Raw genomic sequence first — 20,139 nt, forward strand, 5'->3', positions numbered from 1 at the left:
AACTAAAACCCCAACCTAACCAACGACCAACACAGAGGGCAAGCTATATATTCATCAACTTCTTCTTTTTTTTTTGTTTTCTGAAATACACTAGCTACAATATTTTGATGTTTCTATAAAGATAGATTTCAATATGCCTTGCGTTATTTTTTTTATTTTTTTTCTTTTGTTGACAATATAGCTGCAATACACTTAATTTGTACGTAAAAAAACATGTACAGTTCCATATTTCTAATTATAATGGGGAAATAGCTTATTTTTAGACTAGTTGAAATGTCGGCAGAAGAGTGGGTATAAGTTATAAAGCTCCCACGTAAATGTATAGTCTATAGATTATCATCATGAACAAGTTTATATGCTGACAAAAAAATAAAAAAGTGGTCATAGCTTTTGTACGACGTTCATCAGCTGTCACTATAATGCCTATAAATTGTGTGGGTGTGAAGAAGAGTGTGTCAGCAGGAAACAGTTTTAATATTCAGAAACCAAAAATGGACCATCAATATTGTTTTGGCTATCTAGTTAAAAAGAATTTTCAGGAAGCTGCTTTGATATTTTCGTCGAGGCTGCTAACTCAACTGCACCAATTTGGTTTTTTCACGTGCTCTTCATGAAATGCGAGCGTTACTAACAATATTACTATGACAGAAGCTCCATGTTTCTCTTTAATTTATCATAATAGTTGTTGCCGGGTCGAAGAGTGTGTGGATACGCCAAAAGGCAAATACTATCCCCCCCACGATAAAACTGTGCTATTCATTTGTTGAGTAGAACTGTAGAAGAATATCATCACGTGCTTTTTCTTGTTCTTGTTTGGAGTATTGAATTGCTGACAAAGCAACTGTGTAATAATAAGTTAACAAAAATAATGGATTTGTGGTCACAGCTTATCAGTTGTCACTATCATGCCTCTATACATATTTTGTGGCTAAAAAAGAGTGTTTCAAAAATAATTGACACCCCGCAGTAGCTACCAAAACTGGACTAGCAACAGTGTTTTTCCTAATTTGATGAGTCTACAAATTCTATTTACAGTATATTTTTCTTAGGGGTGAATCTCTCTCACCCGGAGATTCCAATCTATTTGATTTTTTATTTCTTGAATTATTATTGAAATAAAACTAGCTTGGGATGTATTCAAACGAATCTCTATACTATATGACTATATGTTATGATTTGGAGGAGACATTTAAGTAAATGATTATGGTGTGATAAATTAGTAGATCAGTCAAAATATATGTGTGCAGGTTCGCCAAATTATACTTTAACTTTATTCAAGCGAAAGTGCAAATCTATGTAAACTTCATTTTATTGGAAAAATAATGAATAATTTGTATTATATAAAACTAATTATGATTTTTATGATCAAGGCGAAGTTTATAACAATTTCTAGCTATAAATGTAATTAACTTTCCAAAACTTGTTCTGATTTGGTTTAGCAAGAGTTTCAATTTTGTTATTATGTTTATATTTCATGCTATGTTCTAAGGTCGAAATGAAAAAAAATACTATTCAATTGTATTGCGATTATCCAAATTTTATCGACCAGTTGATGAGTTTACTCTTTACTGAAACATGAAAAGTGTAGCAGCAACGTTCAAACTGATTATCAAGCGGCCACTAAGCTTCTTAATTAGTATGGCACGAAACCTTCAAGCGACCAAAAATTTATACTTTCTGGCACCTTTAAGCGACAACAATATATACAATCCATATATAATTTGATTATGTAACAAATAAATCCTTGATACTCCAGGGAATATTCATATATATAGTTTGTTAGAACGTGTAAGACAAGAAGAGACCATTCTTCTAATCATTTAACTGATCACAAATCATTCCATATTAGAAAATGACTACTCTCAGAATAGCTAGTGACCAAACTAACCACCACCTCACGCAACACATTATCTACGAATCATAAAATCTAGCACAGTCCCTTCCAATAATGAGCCACATATATATTTACTACTTACAACACATATAAAGATTGATAGATAGGGCTCTAATAGATTAGATATAACCTCAGATTCCTTCGGTTTTCCCAGTCGAAACACTCTCTATTCTTCCTTTTTCTTTAACGACGAATGATCAGTGTAATAACGCCGAAGACTCAACCGTCGAGGGTTTTATGAATTTCTCCGACAACTCGGAGATGTGGCCGGTAGAGACAGCTGTCCAGAAGCTATTGCAGGCGGTGTTGGATGGAACTCACAGGGGCTGGACTTACGCCATTTACTGGCAGCCTTCGTTCGATAATTCCGGCGAGACCGTACTAGTGTGGGGAGATGGGTTTTACAAAGGCCAAGAAGATTCTAAGAGGAAAACGAAGTCGACTCCGGCTGACCAGGAGCCTTGGAACAAGGTTATGTTGGAGCTTAAACCCGAGGACAGCGACGTGATAGTGACGGACATAGAATGGTTCTACTTGAAATCGATGTCGTGGAGCTTTTCAAGAGGATCCGGATTAGTGGGTCATGCGTTCTCCACTTCGACCCCGGTTTGGGTTTCCGGGTCGGATCAGATACGCAGGTCAGGCATCGAGCGAGCTAAAGAGGAAGGGGACTTCGGTGGGGAGACCATCGCATGTATCCCGCTGGCTAACGGAGTCTTGGAACTTGGTTCCACGGAGTTGATCCCACAGAGCTCAGATCTGATTAACAAAATCCAAAACCTTTTCAACTTAAACACTCTTCACAGCTTGAGCCCTGACTGGGTTAACGTAGCTCAAAGCTCAAGCTCCAGGGTTATCTCTAAGTCACGAAAGCTGGAGAATGCTTGTTCAAACCCCACCAACTCTAGCGAGGTGCCAGATCAGAAACTGCTAAAGAAACGAGTGACAAGGTCGTCGAAAAGCAGGGAAAAGCCGAGAGACCACGTGGAGGCTGAGCGGCAGAGACGTAACAATCTAAACCAGCTGTTCTACGCATTACGAGCAGTGGTGCCCAAAGTGTCCAAGATGGACAAAGAGTCGTTGCTCAGCGACACCATCACTTACATCAACGAACTGAAGGCCAAAGTAGACAAAGCCGTATCTGAGAGAAATGAGATCGAGATCCAGCTCGAGGAAGTGAAGAAGGAGCTAGCCGAACGAAGAGTCGCATCGTCCAAGGAGCCAGAGGGGATGGAGATCGAAGTGAAGGTAATTGAAAGCTATGCGATGATCAAAGTCAAATCAAGCAAGCAAAATCATCCAGAGGCGAGAATGATGAAAGCCTTGATGGACATGGAGCTAGAGGTGGACCATGCGAGCGTTGTGGTGGTCAACGATCTTATGGTTCAACAAGCCACGGTGAAGATGGATTTCAAAATCTATACTCAAGAGCAGCTCCGGATCATGTTGATATCCAAGATAAATTAGGGTTTTATCCTAGGGATCTTTTGAGAAAATTATGGGGTAATAATTTATTTATACATCATGTTTTCTTCTACAAGTTTGGATTTCAAATCTACCACAAGTGAATAATAACATGAAGACTATTATTTCATTTCTTTTAAACACTCAGTTAACGACATATATGGACTTGGATCTTCCAAGTGACACAACATTTTGGTATTCTTTGATATATTTTAGTTTAGTTTTATACAATTCATTGATATAATATAGTTATATAATATGACAAAACTTAACTATATAACTAAATTATACCAAAATAATAATGTTTTGTGATAAAAAGATCTCTCAAATGGTGATGGATCGATAAAGACGCTGTCATAAAACTGAGGGACCTAAATCATTGAAGAGCTTCATCGGGTCACATGATGTGTCGAGGGATGGCCCCTTCCCACCCACTAGCTAAACTGTTTCCTTTTGCCACAGCAAATCTATATATACTTCCCAAAAACTGATGAATTCTTGTGCACATATTTTCATCCACCGTCCTTTCAAGTTATTTGTTTAACGAATGTTTCATTATTAGAAGATATAAGTCACAATCCATTCAGAATTTTGTTTGCTACATAGTACAAATTAAATGTTAATGGATTTTGCTAGGTATGGAAATTTGATGTTTCTGCATGGAACTTGAGTATGTCCAAAAGATATTTTTAACCAAACAAAATATATATTTTAAGAGAAATATCTAAAACAAGCATACGTACGTGTTCATGTAATCATATTTTAATGGCACCATCAATATATGTGCTTTGTAAGAATAGTCTACCAGACAAACAGCCAAAACCGAAGAATGAGAGGGATAACTCTAGTCAAGAGTCCAGAGATGAGGTTGAAATTTTTGTATACTTGGAATAACTGCATTTGCATATCATTCTTTTTTCTTTTCTTTTTTTTGGTAAATTTTAAAAGTGTAATCTTGAATTGACCCTCAGAATAAGTAGACCTAAAATAGAGTAACCTTAAAAAAAGCGTAGACTATAAAAACTTTTTCTTATCCATGGAATGGAACAATCAAACACTTAAAATAAACAAAAACTGCCAAGCCTTGACCCAAAAAGCTCACATATGTTTTTATCTCTATTTTGCAATTTGCATTAAAAAAAAAAACGGTTAGTATTATCTTTTTACCCCCCTAATTGCTCAACAACAAAGCAATCGAAACCCATTAATAAAGGGTTTTCATTTTGGCCTCATATTCTTTTCTTGTCAATCAAACAACCTAAACCCTAAAAAGAACATCTCCAAAAGGTTGTCATTTGGAGTTTGAGCTCTCTTTGTGATATACAACAGCCTGCATTCCCCTTTGACAAGTCTCTCATTTTCAAATTCATTTCCGTAAGAAACAGAAACGATGAGCCTGAACTGCCTCGCTTGCCACATCCTCCAAAGAACAGACTCCGACAGAGACATGGAGAGCCGTAAAGATTCAAACTTAAGTGCAAATTTCGCAGCTTCAGGGTTTGAAAAGATGGTAAGGAACAGATCATCGTTGCCTGTGCCGAGACCGGTCAATAGGGGTCATCGCAGGCTTTACAGTGCGGAGATCATGGTCTATGGGGATCTCGACGAGCCCAAGCTGATCAGAAGCAGTGGGATCAGAAGGGACTGGAGCTTTGAGGATCTAAAGAAACAAAAAGATCAGCTAAGAATCGAAGAGACGATAAAGGAATAAGACAGACCATTCGCTAGGTTTCTTCTATTGTACATGTTGTTGTTAACTTGTTCTGTTGTATTCAGATCATAAGGGCAGCCTGTGCATTGTAAGATATCGATGAGTTTACGGATTTTCTTGATCCCACATATGAGAAAACCTGTGAAAGTTCATATATATACATTTATTTTCTTAATGAAGATTTTATAATAACAAACCTGAAGTTTCTATCCAAGCTAGAGTCCATGAGAAGAAGGAACAGAGCTCATGATGAATCAAGATCCTCTGAATCAACAGAGCTCATGATGAAAAAAATATATATATATATATTGACCAAGAAGGTTCAAAATGTTCATTTTTCTAACATCATATCTGCTTCCTATATTTTGCGTGGCCTTTCTCGATCGGTTCTCCATACAATATATATATCATGAGATGGTCACTAATGCCTCTTAAGTCTTGAACCGTTTTGTTCTCATCCATGCACAAAAGTATAGAAACGTTTTAGCACAAACACACACACACACACTCAAAAGTATATAGACGTCTTCATCCGAGTGTTTGAAACTTCGAACAAGGATAATTAATAGCTGACAGATAAATAGACAATATAAACTATTGATATAAATAATAAAGCAAATGGGGTGGTGGCGCAGTTGGCTAGCGCGTAGGTCTCATAGCTGCTGAGTGATCCTGAGGTCGAGAGTTCGAGCCTCTCTCACCCCATTAAATTTTTTTTATGTTTTTACAGTTTACATAATTTCTGTGTGTTCAACTTTTTGGTTTGAAATATAAAAAGGACTTATAAAACAGTGCAGAGATAGTTTTGATATGTTTCACCAGTTGGGAAAAATGTTTTGATGAATAAAAGAAATATAAAAACCTTTTTTTGTATCTTTTTCTCTATTTTTGTGTGTGTAGAAACATGTAAGTTTAGGTATAAATTTTTATAATTAACATATAGTGGAACAAATCCAATAATAAATTCAAATAAATGATATTCCAAAATATCTCAAATAGGATTAACACAAATTTGACTAGTTAAGGATAAACACAGTTATTAAAAAATATTTTCATATTTTGTCAGCAAGCACATCTTAAGAAGATATGGTATTAAATATTTAATCCGACGTGGATTAGGTTAGCAACATGACTCTCTATAAATAGGAAAACAAAGACAGAAAATCAATAGTGAAAATTAGAGGCTTATAAAAAAATTTCGGCGATTCATCTCTTTCTCACTATCAAAATTTATTTCACTATCTAATTTCATAGATTGATTGGTTGTTTATCATATTTTATACTTGTGATATAGATCGAGTTTTTTTGTAGGTCTGCAAGCCTTTCTTCGACTATATTGACGCAAAACGAATGCATATCTAAAATTTCCAACTCTACAAAGCGGATCTGGCGAATGCGGAGTTTCCATAAACTGCTGGTTTTTTACAGATTAAGCTCGATTACAGGTTACCCATATATTTTAAATAATATTTTATAAAGTAGAAAATGTGATTTATGAAAATGTCTAAGGAGAATCTGCAGATCTTGCATATTCGCAAGTAGATGTGGGTATGTGGTTTTACTACTACAGATCTCAAACGACGGAGTTTTCTATGTCAAAATTTATTGTCCTGATACGAGATGAGTTTGACGGACAAGATTAACTCATTTGATAGTTCTATTTTTAAATTAAATATATATTTATCAAATAAATTATTAGAATTTAATTTCTTATTATAAAAAATGATTTCTTCACTATAATTTATATTTTTATTAGAATTATATCACTAATATAGAATGATATCAACTTTTTCGAGAAAGGAGTACGCATATAGATACCTTGCAAAATAAGGGTTTTCTAAAAATGCTTTCTTTGCTTGTAGAATCAAAATTTCAATTATTCCTATGTATTCTCTTCCTAATATATTTAGATTCCTTCCATTTTCTCTAAATTGTTTTGGAACAAACATAGAAAATACATGGGAAGATATATGCAGGAGATGAGAGTGATGATCCGAACACGTCAGCTCCACATCACGCCAGTCTGGCAAAAAACGAATATAAAAATAAATAAGAAAAAGACACACAAAAAAAATCGGAGAATCTTTAGTTTCGTCTCATTTCTTCGTTGACAGAACTAGGGTTCACTTCAATTCTCTTCTCTGTATCGTGTTCAAAGATCTGATTGAAATTAGTCTCTGGGCTCTTCTGGTGTAAGCTCGGATCCAGATTCTCAGGTGAAAGACATAATCTTTTGCTCCATCTCAATCTCTTTTTTTCCTTTGACTAGGGGTCCGGTGGGATAGACATAGAATTGGGGTAGAGTGTCAGAATTGTAATTTGCTTTAGTGTTTGATTGAGTTTCTGGGATTGGAATTGTGGGTTTTTGGGTTCAGGGGAGGATAAAGTAGCTCAAGAACTGAGGTGATCCATTTTCTTAGGCTAGGCACTTGCAGCTGAATTTTGATTCGATTTTGGACTCATTGGTTGGTTAATGATTAGTTTCAGTTTCTTTGGTGAATATTTGTTGGATTAGATAATCTATAGACAGAGCTGCGAAAGGTTTGGGTTTTGGCTGAATTAGGATACTTCTTGGATTATATTTGGTGTTTGGTCTGTTGGATGTTTTCAGGTTTGGTAGTGAGGTTTTATCAGAGGTATAGTATTGGAATTTAGAGTGGATTTTGGTGGAGATGGATAGGCCTAGGCAAAATGATCATTTGGGTGTGAATAAGATTGGGAAGAATATCAGGAAGAGTCCTCTGCATCAACCGAATGTTTCTGCGAATCTTCACAACTCCTCTGCTGCAAGGCCTCAAAACCAGCCTCAGGTTTATAACATAAGCAAAAACGACTTCAGAAGTATTGTTCAGCAGCTAACGGGTTCTCCAGCACGTGAAAGCCTTCCTCGTCCTCCGCAGAACAACCCACCAAAGCCTCAGAATACACGGTTGCAGCGGATTAGACCAGCTCCCTTAACGCAGATAAACCGGCCTGCGATTCCTCCCCCTGCTATGCTTCCTCCTCAATCTCATCCGCAGTTTGCTAGACCACCTCCACCCCAGCCACCTTTCCCACAAGGCACACACCAACCAATGATGATGGGTCAAGGGGACCAATTTTGGTCTAATACAGCTGAGTCTCCTGTCTCAGAGTATATGCGATATCTTCAAAGCTCACTTGGAGATTCAGGACCCAATGGTAACCAAATGCAGCCAGGTCATGAGCAGCGGCCTTATATCCCAGGTCAAGACCAGCGGACATATATCCCAGGTCAAGAGCAGCGGCCATATATCCCAGGTCAAGAGCAGAGGCCATATATTCCAGGTCAAGAGCAGCAGCCATATATTCCAGGTCATGAGCAGCAGCCATATATACCAGCTCAGCCTCAACCTCAACTTCAACCTCCTCAGCCACATATGATGCCTGGATCTCAACCTCGAATGAATATGCAGGGGCTACTTCAACCTAACCAGTATCTACCACCACCCGGGTTAGTTCCTAGCCCAATGCCTCATAATCTCCCTTCCCCTCGGTTCAATGCTCCTGTACCTGTCACCCCCAGTTTGCCCTCTCCCAGGTTCAGTCAGATGTATGGTGGAGTTCCTTCTCCTCGATATAATGGTTTCGGACCACTAAACTCACCTACATCCCAGTTCCTTCTACCATCTCCTACTGGTGGTTACCCGAATATGATCTCTCCAAGATCACCTTACCCATTACTATCACCAGGAGTTCAGTATCCTCAACCACTTACCCCAAACTTCTCCTTTTCACAAATTGCTCAACAAGGAAATCTTGGACCCGGTGCAGGTCCAGGTCCAGGTCCTCCTCTGCCTCCTCCTTCGCCAGGGCTTATGTTCCCATTATCTCCATCCGGGTTCTTCCCCATTCCAAGTCCAAGATGGAGTGATTACTAGGTGTCCTCTTTTCTCCCTATCCGATTCATTGAATTCAGTAAATCTCCCTAGGTTAGTCTGTACTATGGAAGAAGCTTAAACTTCAAAGCCTACAGTGGATAGACGCAGCAAAATAGATGCGTAAACACTAAAGGAGCTTTTAGAAGCAATGAAGATTTATAGGTTTTTTTTTTTTCTTTCTCTGTGGAGTTTTATAGGTCAAAAGTTGGGAATCTTGGGATGAGAATGATTACCTTTGTTTTTGTTTGTCACAAAATTAGTTATATCTTTGCATAATTTGTACACAGAAGACAGACAACTCAGTCAATTTATATGATTTTTGGGTGTTTCCAAAGCAAATATTTCTTTCTACTTTTTAGTTTTTACTGAACATAAAAGTGATGATCAATTACATATTATTACTGTAATTCGTTTATTCAACAAAAAGATTGAGAAGTGAAGATTTTTTTGGATAACAATGGATAACAATTTGTACATTGATAACAAAAGGTGCAGTATTTGATGATCTCAAATTCGTCCGCTTGGAGTTAGTCTAAGCAAAGCTATATCAACCTGCAACTGATCGATCTAGTCATGTCATCGTGTTTTCCTTTGCTTTGGGGTGGCTAAAGCTTCTGGTAGGCAAGTGTCTCAAGGGAAAATATTAAGTTCAAAGGAAAGCTAACTTACGTGTAACTCGTTTTTCCTTTAGGCGAAGATCTTGAATAGTTTAGTTAGTCTCGGGAAAATGAAGAAAAATAGCACATTTGCATGTATGTTGTCTTCTTACAAGCCTCAGAGGGGGTTGCTAAATGCTACGAGGATGATCTTGAATTATCTTTTGCCACTTTCCTGCATCAAAGGAGGCACTAGCCACAGCCAATAACTCTTTTATATATGAGCACTTGTCCTCGAAACCAAATAAAAATTGTCGACTCTTCAGGTTTCTAGGCCTCTCTCTCATTTGCTCAGAGGTGCTTATAAGTTGCTGATACGGAAGGTGGTAGAAGGCCTGCTTGTCCTGTGTCTTTGCGATGTGGCTGAGCTCACGTGGCAAGATCCCATGAAGCTGTTAAAGAACATATGTAAAAGAAGAGAGTGAACTTGGTTGTTCATCGTTATTTTGATAGGCTAACGTTTGATTTCTGATTTTGAACTGTACTCAAACCGAAGAACAAATCGTTTGTTCAAATGAAAGATTGACAAGTGACAAACTAAAAGAAGATTTATTTGGATAATAACAGTCACAGTCCCAGAAACAACTGATACATTCGCTATCACCAAAAAACACCATCATATACATTATTCGTTAAGAGTCGAGCAAATTAAAAGAACAAAGAAAAAAGAAGAGCATCTGAGCTCAAAAGCTCTAGCGTAGAGTCTCAGTCAACGCATGTTCTCCCTCCGTCGGACATTTCTGGTTCTGTCATGATACTTTGGTTTGTCTGATCCTCTTTGAGTTGTTAACTCCACTATTCTCCTCTGTCTCTCTGGTGGACGCGGAACTACTTCTCCGTTCTCAAACAACTCAGCTGCAATTGCAAAAACATTCAGCAACGAGTTTATGAGCTAAGCTGATATAATTAACCAAAGAAGCACTCAGTAAGTTCACCCTTTCGTACATATGAACAATGCATGATAAAAAAAAAATGTTTTTCTATGAAAATCCAGGAATAATGCATCAACTCATTGATGCAAAAACAGACTTTAATCCGATAAGTTGTTGATGATTATGACAACGGACATCAAGAAATGATCAATGAATACATTAAGTGTGAAAATGAAAATGCAAAACAGTGCTGATACACTTACCTCCGTAATCTTTGTTCTCTGGATCAACATAGGAGTCCGGAAGCACGAACATAACACCAGGAAGTCCTAAACTCACGAAAAATCCAATTCCATCACCTGATTCTAAAGAACCATACACATCAAGTAACTGGCAAAAGATTACCTTCAAGTTTGTTTGATGTTTCCTCATCGATCTGACAACCAAATCCAAAGTACCTCTCACACGAAACATTGTAGATCTTCTTCTTAGCTTCTTCCTCACTGATAAACCAAAACAACAATCAGATAAGGGTGAAGTAGCTGAGGAATACTAACGAACACGACAAAGGACTTACCTGCCGACAATTTTGGCTAGGGTTTGAACATAGCAATCAATCATTTGCTGTTTCTGCGCGTTTTCGCCGCCGGGCTTTTCCATGACGATCAGCCAATGCTCGTAATCGCAACCAGGAAATAGCGGCGCCATTTCAGTGGGTGGTCGATCACTGAAATTGGATCCGGATTTGAGCGGCGAATACGAGCCACCGGACCTATCCATCCGGGTCCGGATCGTTGTGAAACGGGTCAGAGCGGGGATGTAACCGATGGCGTGGAAAAGCGTCGGTGAGGTTCTACGGGATAGGAGGTGAGATGGAAGCGTGGAATGAGAAGCGGCGGCATTAGAGGTGGAAAAGAAACGACTAGCAACGCGTGAGGCGGTGGATCGGGATAGAGTTTTCGCCATTGAGATTATTGTTGTTCCCGGCGATGGCGAGACTAGGGGTTTAAGGATATGACTGAAGAAGAAGAAGAAGAAGAAATAAGGAAATAAAAAAAATTGGGCTTGAACTTTGTTCTTATTGGGCCTATCATTTCTAAATATGAAGCTCGTTAAAAATGAGAAATGAAAATTTGAGAAATCGTCTCTAACAAGTAACAAAGGCTCATTTGATCTTCGTTTAGACACCAAAACAATTTAGATAACTTCTGTTTTTTATTCAGAAACTTGCTTCATCTTATTTGGTTGGTACATAACATATAATTGAATCCATCAATTCATCAAGTACCACAGTTTCCACCTGTTCCTCCAAATGAAAAGGACACTCCAGTGGATTTAAAGTAACCCCAATATGTTACCCTATAGCAACTATTACAATCAGCATAAAGTCTTACTACCTTATCCTCAAGATAAACTCTCTCATAGTTAGGGTTTCTAACTGCAATGTTTTTAAAATGTGCAGTCTTTTTATAATCTGCAACTGGAAAATGTCCATTACCCATTGGAGGACTAATTCCATCAGGAGATAAATAAGTATTTCCTCCATATCTTATTAGAGAAGCTCCTTTGTTTAAATACGTAAGTATCTCTCTCGGCCAGTAACCAATCACTTCATTAGCCATTTTAAGTATCCAATTTCCGCTAATGCCATCCTAATACACATGAAACAAAGAAATGAAAAGAAAAAAAAAATACTTTCAACAAGTATACAAAATGTCAAAATTATTGGATGGTTTGATATACTTTAAAACTAAATATATATTTTTCGTTATAAGAATAAAAAGAACTTTACCTGATAAATTTGCAATCTATATGTAAGAATTGTTTGACCATAGACGGATGACCCCCAAAATCCTTTTCCAATAATGAGGTTTCGACTTACAACCACAAAGCCAGGACATTGAGTATTGTAACATCCTATTTTATGATAACCATCTCTCTAAAATAAATTAAGAAAGTTAAGTAAATAAATTAGTAAGGATCATACATCCAATTGTTTTTTTTCTTACTCTAATATAATTATTGTTGTTATGTGAATAAGATTTAAGATTAACTAAAAATTACTTACAGTCCAATATATAGTAAATCGTGTGACACTGTCACCGTATAACCTTGGATGCACCTATATAAATAATAAAAAACAAACATATAGTTAAAATAATCATATATGTTAAACACATGATTATTTATAAAATACAGAATATTTAGTAAATAATTGGTGGTACAAACTTACTGCCCAACCCGCTTGTATACTATTGGATCCATTCTCTAACCATATTTGACTTTTACTATACTGATTATTTTGCAAATTTAAATCATGAATACTTATTTCTGCATCAGTTCCTCGATAGATGCTTCCATCTAGCACTGTCTCAATTGTTGCAAACTGTAAAATTTGTAAATATGTCATCTTAATAACTAAATGAGAGTTTACTACTCCTTTCGAAAACAAAAATATAAATGAGATAGAGAGACATACATGTTGACCAAAATACTGGGCTGAATTCAAATGAACGTTCTGAGATTCGTTTCCTTGTCTTAAAATTGCAACTGTTCCTTTTGGACAATCCTCTTTTGTGCTAGTATATGTGTTGATACTATCAATATTACCATCTAAGATGAATGTTTCCTATATATCCATCACAAGTAACAAAAGAAAAGTAAGATTAGGCATAACAAATGTTTCTCGAACTACTTGTTTCATAGCTGATTGATTGACCATAGTCCATAGCTATTCATTCTATTATATAAACTAGAATTGATTTGATTTGGACTCCATCGAATAAAATGAGATCTTAGTTATTTTACTACTTTACCTGAATTTTGTGGTTTTTCAACAATGGATGCTGGAAAGCTGGTTGTTTGTACATGTCAACACAATCATATTCCTGTAAAATTTCTTGAAAAGTAAGAGAAAAGTTGTAAGAGTAAAAAAAATGAAAATCTTGAAAGTAACAAACAAACATAAGTTAAAGGAGTCTCACATCAATGTTGCCTTGTGCGCCTTGTGTAACAAGCAGATAAACACAGAGACATAACACTAGATGTAACGCCATTGATAAGTTATTTTCCTTTGATTCTCTCAAATTATTATTTATGATACTCTCCAGTATATAAAGTCAACAACTATTTAATCTATTACCATAAGTACTCTTTAATAATCTTTTGACCAAAAAGATTAAAAAAACTTACCAAATGTTTTGAAGATTTTCAAAGATATTTGTTAAAATAGTCTTCCTTATATATATATATATATATATATATATGCATTTATTATTTGGGATCATGACTAACAATATTAAGGTATGTATTTTTTTTTTTTGGTAGGAATATATATATATATATATATATATATAAACAAAAGTTAAAAGAAATTGAATTTATATAAAAAGAAACAAAGGAAAAAAAATTAAAAATATATAGATATGAAAGCTACTGTCTTTTGATTGTGAAATTAATTTCCTGGATTTCGTCTCCTTTACATTATTAAAATTTAAAACTACAGTGATTTTATATATTTTAAGATATTAAATAATAAGGAGACGACAGTTACCTCCGTTCTCTGATCCCGCCAATGTTATCTCCACGTGTCTAAAAATGGTTGGTTAGGAAGATATGCTTCATCTAAAATCATATCCTCCTAACCGTACGATAAAAATCCAACGGACCAGAAAAAACCTTATCTCTCCAGCTTTGGATCTCGTATATATTCAAAGAACCCAAAAAAACACCAAGCACACGCTCACAGAGCCGAGGAGAACACAGAGGCAAATGAAGAAGACGAATCACTCTGATACTTCTTCACTGGTCAGACATCACGACTGAGGTTTTTTAGTTTCCGATTACCTCGACGACCGAAGCAGCAATGGAGCTTCCTTTACTCTCTTACGCTAGCTCCCCTTCGTTTTCACGGACTGGCTTATGCTCTTCTTCTTCTTCTTCTTCCTCAACTAGTTTATCTGACTTCCCGGAGACAAGACGGAGTTTGAGGATGAGATTCAATGGTGGAGAAAGATCACGAAGCGTTAAAGTTTCCGCCGAACGAAGCAGCAGCGAAGGGATTGAGAAGACAGACGGCGTCGGTGGCGGAGGAGGAGCAGGAAGATTCTCCGGTTCGACTATGGAGGTGACAACACTTGATCGTGGCTTCGCTAATTCCACCACCGTTGATTTCCCGATTTGGGACAAAATCGGCGCCGTTGTTAGACTTACTTATGGAATCGGTGAGTAGATTTACAATATTGTTTCTTGTGGCTCTGATATGTGAAACTTGAAATTTAACTTAGAGTGGGATCATTTGTTTTGGGATTGAAATTGATATAATGTGTGTTTGGATCATTAGGAATATATGGAGCAATGGCTGTAGCAGGAAGATTCATATGTTCTGTGACTGGAATCGACTCATCTGGTGGGTTTGATATTTCTATTGATGCACTTCTTTCTGGACTTGGCTATGCAACTCCACCAATCATGGCTCTTCTCTTCATTCTCGATGTAAGCTAGTAATTAACCTCTTTATATCATCTTTTTTATTCTTCTAGTGTTTTGTTAGAATTGGTTTTAGATGAATTATCTTTGTTTGGTTTCAGGATGAAGTTGTGAAGCTATCACCGCACGCTCGTGCCATCAGAGATGTGGAAGATGAGGAGCTTAGAAGCTTTTTCTTTGGAATGTCGCCATGGCAGGTGAAAGATAATGGTTTTTTTTTCTTGGTTTTGTCAAATCTTCGATATCGAGCTCTTGGTTTTGTCAAATCTTCGATATCGAGTTCTTGGTTTTAAGCAAGGTTTTCAATCTCTGGTTGTTTTCTTCAGTTCATACTCATCGTCGCTGCCAGTTCGATAGGAGAAGAGCTCTTTTACCGTGTTGCTGTACAGGTATGGTTTCATTACAACTTACTATTGACCACTTTGATTGAGTACCTTATGACTGATTAATCTCTGTAATTGTTTGAATTCTCATAGGGTGCTCTGTCTGATATATTCTTGAAAGGAACACAATTGATGTCAGATTCTAAAGGCATGGCATCTCTGGTAGTTAAAAAACTCTACTTGCCACATTTTACTTTTCTACGTTTAGATTTTCCATTGTATATCTGCATGGAGGTCATATGGTGCTTGTTGTTTACCTGTAGACAGGAGTATTTCCTCCATTTGTCCCATTTGCTCAAGCGTTTGCAGCTGTAATCACTGCCACTCTCACAGGCTCTCTCTACTTTTTTGCTGCTTCTCCAAAAGGTTAGGATTTGATCATGTCTTGATAATATTATCTATAGTTTCTTTCATTCAAAATTTTTATCATCTAGTTTCTTTTGTTGATGCACTTCTTTCTCATTTCTTGTTTTCGATTTCAGACCCTACGTACATTGTTGCCCCGGTTTTAAGGTCACGCCGAGATGATTTTAAGAAGCTTTTGTCAGGTACTCAATTCTCTTCTTCTGATCATGTTGTTGTGACAAATTACTCGGAGAACATGAAAATGTTAACCAGTTTGGTTTTAATATGTTTTTGTGATTGCTTTGAGCAGCTTGGTACGAGAAGAGGCAGATGAAGAAGATTTACTCTCCCCTCCTCGAAGGACTCTTAGCCCTCTACCTCGGCATTGAATGGGTTCAGGTAACATATCTCCCGTTCGGTTTTTATTTGGATTTACTTTGGTATAACCGATAATTCCTGGTAGAGCTAGCTATACGATTTTCTGCGGTTAATCATTAATAAAATATCAAACCGTCTGGTTAACTAATTATCTGGTTGACAAATTTGCTAATTAAATTACCAGGTTCTAATATAAATTATTTTTCAAATTTCCAGACGGATAATATTTTGGCACCGATGATGACGCATGGAATATACTCGACGGTCGTATTAGGACATGGGCTGTGGAAAATTCACGATCACCGGAGAAGATTACGTCGGAGAATCGAAATGATTAGATCAGAGGCTTCTGATAAGTCGATTTAAAATCAACTATATATAGACTCTAGATATTAATTGGTTGGAGGTGGATTTGTGTGTATTTTTTTGGTATGGGGTCGTATAGTGATCATTAGGGAAATTAGCTAGGACCTCTTCCAATTAACTAGAGAGCTTCATACACAGTAGAATATTATACATACTATATACTCGTACATATATAATATCCCTATATACTACTTGACAAGTCATCTTTTTATTTTATTTTTTGCAACCTTTTTGTGATTATATTGATCCATCCAACCAACATATATACAAAAGTTTAAGCAGTATTGGCCAGATTGTAGTACATGGTTTTGTAGACGTGTAGTTTACGATAGTCTCTATTGGGCTTGTATCTCTATTCTAGGTATTGCGCTGTGCACTTGTGCTCTTGTATTTCCATTGCCTTGAATTTCATTTGCTTGTATCCAAAAACTCACTTAGAACTTAAATAACACAACACCTAAGTTTATTTGAAAGTTAAACGATATTTTATATACCAAATCACCTACATTATCTCTTCTACTGTATTTTCTTGCGTACTTTTATTCATAAACCGAAAATACAGTAGAATAAAAGTAGGTGATATATTGAACAAACATACGAACTAAAATCATAATTTATGTATGGCGTGACACATTATCTAGTTATGCATAACACATAAATAGAAAATCTTTTTTTTTTGGGGAAAAATTCGTTAAGAATTAATAAACGTGAATTTGAATATTCGAATAAATATTAGAGAGCTTATATATACTAATGTTGTTAAATATCATGTTCGGAATGATATGGACATTTACTAGTATCTAAAATTTTTTTGCTGGTAGTCGAAACTGAGTTTCCCGACCAAAACAAAAATAGTTGGCTGTTGGCAAGGACAAAATAAAAATAATAGTACTAAAAGGTGGTGAATTCGATTTTGCTCATGATGAAACTTTTTTTTATCTCTTAAAGGCTTAAATCAGTGGGCCTCTAAATTAATCTTTTTTCCTGGAACTTTTAAATACTTTAGGGCGAGAGGTCTGATTTGAAATCGAAAATATTACGAATGATGAAATATACTATCCGTAAACGTAACGTGAGGTTACATATACGGGAGTAAAATATGATACAGACGGAACCAAACACTAATATGGTGTCGGAACTCCAAAGTTTGGTCCAAACCTCTAATTAAGTAATAAACCAATAATGGAAGGCAGAAGGATACATTTAAATAACTATATATGTCTTCTTTCTTGTTTTGGGTCAACTGCTTATGTCTTCTTTATGATAATTCAAAACTAATCTTAGCAGAGAATACCTCTCTTTAAACAAAAATAAAATAAAAGCTAATCTGAATTAATTTGCAGAAAACGACAAACGAAGGCGAGTAGTCGGTAGAATCATGTGGAGGAGCAAACCTTATTGTATTGGTTTATATTTTTATATTCTTTCATATGTCCAGATTATATTATTTAACTTCAATTATTCTAAACACCAACCTTGCACTTGCACGTAACTAAACGGATTTGAAGAAGACGCATATATATATATATATATATATACTATGTTTATCTTTGTTCTAATTTTTTCTTACGAAATTATACGTTTCAAAAATTACTTTCTACTATATCATCAGTGCTATATGTGATTTTTACTTCCACAAGTTATTTTCATTATAAAAGAAATAATGAAAATAGATTTATACAATTTTATCCCTATTGATTACGTGTATTCTATATGAAACAAAAGGGCTGAAACTATTTCAGGGTTTGCTTTCACTTCTAGCCCTAACCATTGTTTTCAGAACACAAAACGGTCGAAGTTTTCAATTTTAAAGGTTGTTTGCGTGTAACGTACAATAAATTCATAATTAGTCTAACTAGTTTACATCGAAGACTAACAATAACGAGAATATCTCATTATATAGTTGTCTGTCTAATCTTTAAGAAACACAAAATCTTGAGCTGGATTATACATAAAATCAGGAGAAGATTCCAAAAATGTTGGTATTATCATAAGATGCTTTGCGTCCGTGGAATTTATTAAACTAATGACTTATTCACATTACAGTCTTATTCTTAATTTCTTTAAACAAATATCAGACCAATCCATATATAAAAAACTAACGCTTATTATTCTGTCTAGATAAATTATTTAATGGTCTCATCAAACCTGCAGCAAACATATATATACACGCAAATGGATATGCAATCCGTGATATTCTTATATTGGTCGATCGAGATTTATTGATTACTTTTTTACATGACACACTTAACATGAGTGATCCCTACGTAGTCATGAGCTTATCTTAAATTTCGTAATAATATTTACATTTCAATCTTAGAAAAAAAGAAACAACAAGTAGAAAAGAAAAACACAAACATTTGGTCAGATGAACACACTTGCACCTTTGCATAAAGTTCGGTGGCCATCTGTATATACGACAATAATTTAGTAATACACTAATTACTTCTTAATATATGTAATCGGCATGTATATACTATAATTATACTGTCTGTCGCAAGACCAATACAAACCACTTCCAGACTGTTCAATTATCGAAAGAGCAAAATTATAATATTATTAGTTCAAAAGAGGATCTTTACAAAATAATTAACTCTCTCAAAGTCCAATGCAATTAGCTATCTCTTTGTATTGGATTAGCGATTGGTGGAATTGTATAAGATTATAAAACTAGTTGATCATAGAGTATTATTATTCTTTATATATAATTTAATAACTAATGGACGGCTTCTTGATTTATTATTAAAATGGCTCCTCCGCTGATCAATCGATCCATTAGCACAAGAAGCCGTCACACGTTGTCCCGCCGTTGCTGAGTCTATCCCTTTCCATATATAATATTTTCTTTTTCTTTTAAGTATTCGTCGTATAAAGTATAAACTATTGCGTTGTGCCTTTCATAACTATTGCTAACCGCTCCTATTATTTAAGAAAATATATATTAAAAAAAAATCAATTTTGTTTTCTTTATTAAAATTACAGTATTTAGACCTTTTTAATTGTTCATCTAATGATAGTTGTAACTGGGAACTCGAAGTCTTTAGTTGTTCATTATGTGATGGTGAACTATAAATAAATAGATGTGCTATATATAAAAAAAATAAAATTTAATTTGTTGGAACTGTTAACATTCAGACAGTCTTGTGGTCTGTAAAGTCTTTTGGTCTTTAAGTCTGTTTGTTATTTCGAGAAATTAGAAGATTTGTCAATTGATTTTAAAACTCACCACGAGTTACATTTTATTTTTATTTGCACCGTTATTTTCAGTCTTCATTTAACATAATATATATATATATATATATATATGAAATCTACACACTTATGTGTTAATTATATAAGCTTCTTATAAAAGACGACTTAAAAAATTATGGTAGTCAATTTGACATTAGGTGAAACTAAAAGAACCAACTTAACTTATATATGATTTTACGTTTTTACTTTTATAATTTTTGAATCGAATAACATCTTTAATTAAATTAAAGAAATAGTAGGGTACGTAGATAATTAACAGTTTAATTTTCTCAGTTCAATCTCATATTTTTCCTCTTTTTGGTAAAATTGAAAGCTTATTCAGATTAAGTTGTTGTGAGTTGCAAAATGCATGCCCAAGTGATCGTTTGGGGTATCATTTTTGAAGAAGAGCTTCATATATAAAAGTTGCATTAATTTTTATTTGGTGATCT

General features: G+C 35.4%; 6 protein-coding genes and 1 non-coding gene across 7 annotated transcripts; 5 read left to right on the top strand and 2 right to left on the bottom strand.

The window, feature by feature from the left end:
• The first annotated feature begins 2,155 nt into the window (after positions 1-2,155).
• Positions 2,156-3,361, top strand: LOC17888274 (transcription factor MYC2). The gene has a single exon (XM_006294254.2). The coding sequence runs from the start codon at positions 2,156-2,158 to the stop codon at positions 3,359-3,361; it is 1,206 nt and encodes a 401-aa protein (XP_006294316.2).
• A 1,267-nt stretch (positions 3,362-4,628) lies between these two features.
• LOC17889719 lies at positions 4,629-5,204 on the top strand. Its single transcript, XM_006295394.2, has one exon. It carries the CDS (start codon positions 4,749-4,751, stop codon positions 5,067-5,069), a length of 321 nt encoding a protein of 106 aa, XP_006295456.1. The 5' UTR covers positions 4,629-4,748; the 3' UTR covers positions 5,070-5,204.
• Positions 5,205-5,689: 485 nt separating this feature from the next.
• TRNAM-CAU lies at positions 5,690-5,774 on the top strand. Its single transcript is given in 2 exon segments — positions 5,690-5,727; positions 5,739-5,774. It is a non-coding gene; the product is annotated as a tRNA-Met (tRNA).
• Positions 5,775-6,251: 477 nt separating this feature from the next.
• LOC17887980 (protein HAIKU1) lies at positions 6,252-9,319 on the top strand. The gene has a single exon (XM_006294256.2). It carries the CDS (start codon positions 7,742-7,744, stop codon positions 8,966-8,968), a length of 1,227 nt encoding a protein of 408 aa, XP_006294318.1. The 5' UTR covers positions 6,252-7,741; the 3' UTR covers positions 8,969-9,319.
• An 835-nt stretch (positions 9,320-10,154) lies between these two features.
• LOC17889721 (multiple organellar RNA editing factor 6, mitochondrial) lies at positions 10,155-11,514 on the bottom strand. Its single transcript, XM_006294721.2, has 4 exons — positions 11,074-11,514; positions 10,902-10,999; positions 10,760-10,825; positions 10,155-10,479 (listed from the first exon to the last, which is right to left on the bottom strand). Exons 1-4 carry the CDS (start codon positions 11,460-11,462, stop codon positions 10,334-10,336), a joined length of 699 nt encoding a protein of 232 aa, XP_006294783.2. The 5' UTR covers positions 11,463-11,514; the 3' UTR covers positions 10,155-10,333.
• A 178-nt stretch (positions 11,515-11,692) lies between these two features.
• Positions 11,693-13,601, bottom strand: LOC111831141. The gene is made up of 7 exons (XM_023784802.1): positions 13,481-13,601; positions 13,313-13,384; positions 12,976-13,125; positions 12,730-12,882; positions 12,565-12,618; positions 12,289-12,435; positions 11,693-12,148 (listed from the first exon to the last, which is right to left on the bottom strand). Exons 1-7 carry the CDS (start codon positions 13,550-13,552, stop codon positions 11,777-11,779), a joined length of 1,020 nt encoding a protein of 339 aa, XP_023640570.1. The 5' UTR covers positions 13,553-13,601; the 3' UTR covers positions 11,693-11,776.
• A 621-nt stretch (positions 13,602-14,222) lies between these two features.
• LOC17889900 lies at positions 14,223-16,740 on the top strand. Its single transcript, XM_006293421.2, has 9 exons — positions 14,223-14,719; positions 14,839-14,990; positions 15,086-15,181; positions 15,311-15,373; positions 15,461-15,529; positions 15,631-15,733; positions 15,850-15,915; positions 16,023-16,111; positions 16,307-16,740. Exons 1-9 carry the CDS (start codon positions 14,362-14,364, stop codon positions 16,454-16,456), a joined length of 1,146 nt encoding a protein of 381 aa, XP_006293483.1. The 5' UTR covers positions 14,223-14,361; the 3' UTR covers positions 16,457-16,740.
• Positions 16,741-20,139: the final 3,399 nt, after the last annotated feature.

Source organism: Capsella rubella, unplaced genomic scaffold (genome assembly GCF_000375325.1).
Source record: "Capsella rubella cultivar Monte Gargano unplaced genomic scaffold, Caprub1_0 scaffold_4, whole genome shotgun sequence".
Classification (NCBI taxonomy): domain Eukaryota; kingdom Viridiplantae; phylum Streptophyta; class Magnoliopsida; order Brassicales; family Brassicaceae; genus Capsella; species Capsella rubella.

Excerpts from the sequence above, each read along its gene's own strand:
- LOC17888274 (XM_006294254.2), top strand. The coding sequence starts at position 2,156 with ATGTGGCCGGTAGAGACAGCTGTCCAGAAGCTATTGCAGGCGGTGTTG.
- LOC111831141 (XM_023784802.1), bottom strand. The coding sequence starts at position 13,552 with ATGGCGTTACATCTAGTGTTATGTCTCTGTGTTTATCTGCTTGTTACA. Across the intron at positions 13,385-13,480 it reads GCGCACAAGGCAACATTGAT|GAATATGATTGTGTTGACAT; the intron begins GTGAGACTCCTT and ends GAAATTTTACAG. Across the intron at positions 12,619-12,729 it reads GTATACAAGCGGGTTGGGCA|GTGCATCCAAGGTTATACGG; the intron begins GTAAGTTTGTAC and ends TTATTTATATAG.
- LOC17889900 (XM_006293421.2), top strand. The coding sequence starts at position 14,362 with ATGGAGCTTCCTTTACTCTCTTACGCTAGCTCCCCTTCGTTTTCACGG. Across the intron at positions 14,720-14,838 it reads TAGACTTACTTATGGAATCG|GAATATATGGAGCAATGGCT; the intron begins GTGAGTAGATTT and ends TTGGATCATTAG. Across the intron at positions 15,916-16,022 it reads TTTTAAGAAGCTTTTGTCAG|CTTGGTACGAGAAGAGGCAG; the intron begins GTACTCAATTCT and ends TGCTTTGAGCAG.
- LOC17887980 (XM_006294256.2), top strand. The coding sequence starts at position 7,742 with ATGGATAGGCCTAGGCAAAATGATCATTTGGGTGTGAATAAGATTGGG.
- LOC17889721 (XM_006294721.2), bottom strand. The coding sequence starts at position 11,462 with ATGGCGAAAACTCTATCCCGATCCACCGCCTCACGCGTTGCTAGTCGT. Across the intron at positions 11,000-11,073 it reads CTAGCCAAAATTGTCGGCAG|TGAGGAAGAAGCTAAGAAGA; the intron begins GTAAGTCCTTTG and ends TTGGTTTATCAG. Across the intron at positions 10,480-10,759 it reads AGAGAACAAAGATTACGGAG|CTGAGTTGTTTGAGAACGGA; the intron begins GTAAGTGTATCA and ends TTGCAATTGCAG.
- LOC17889719 (XM_006295394.2), top strand. The coding sequence starts at position 4,749 with ATGAGCCTGAACTGCCTCGCTTGCCACATCCTCCAAAGAACAGACTCC.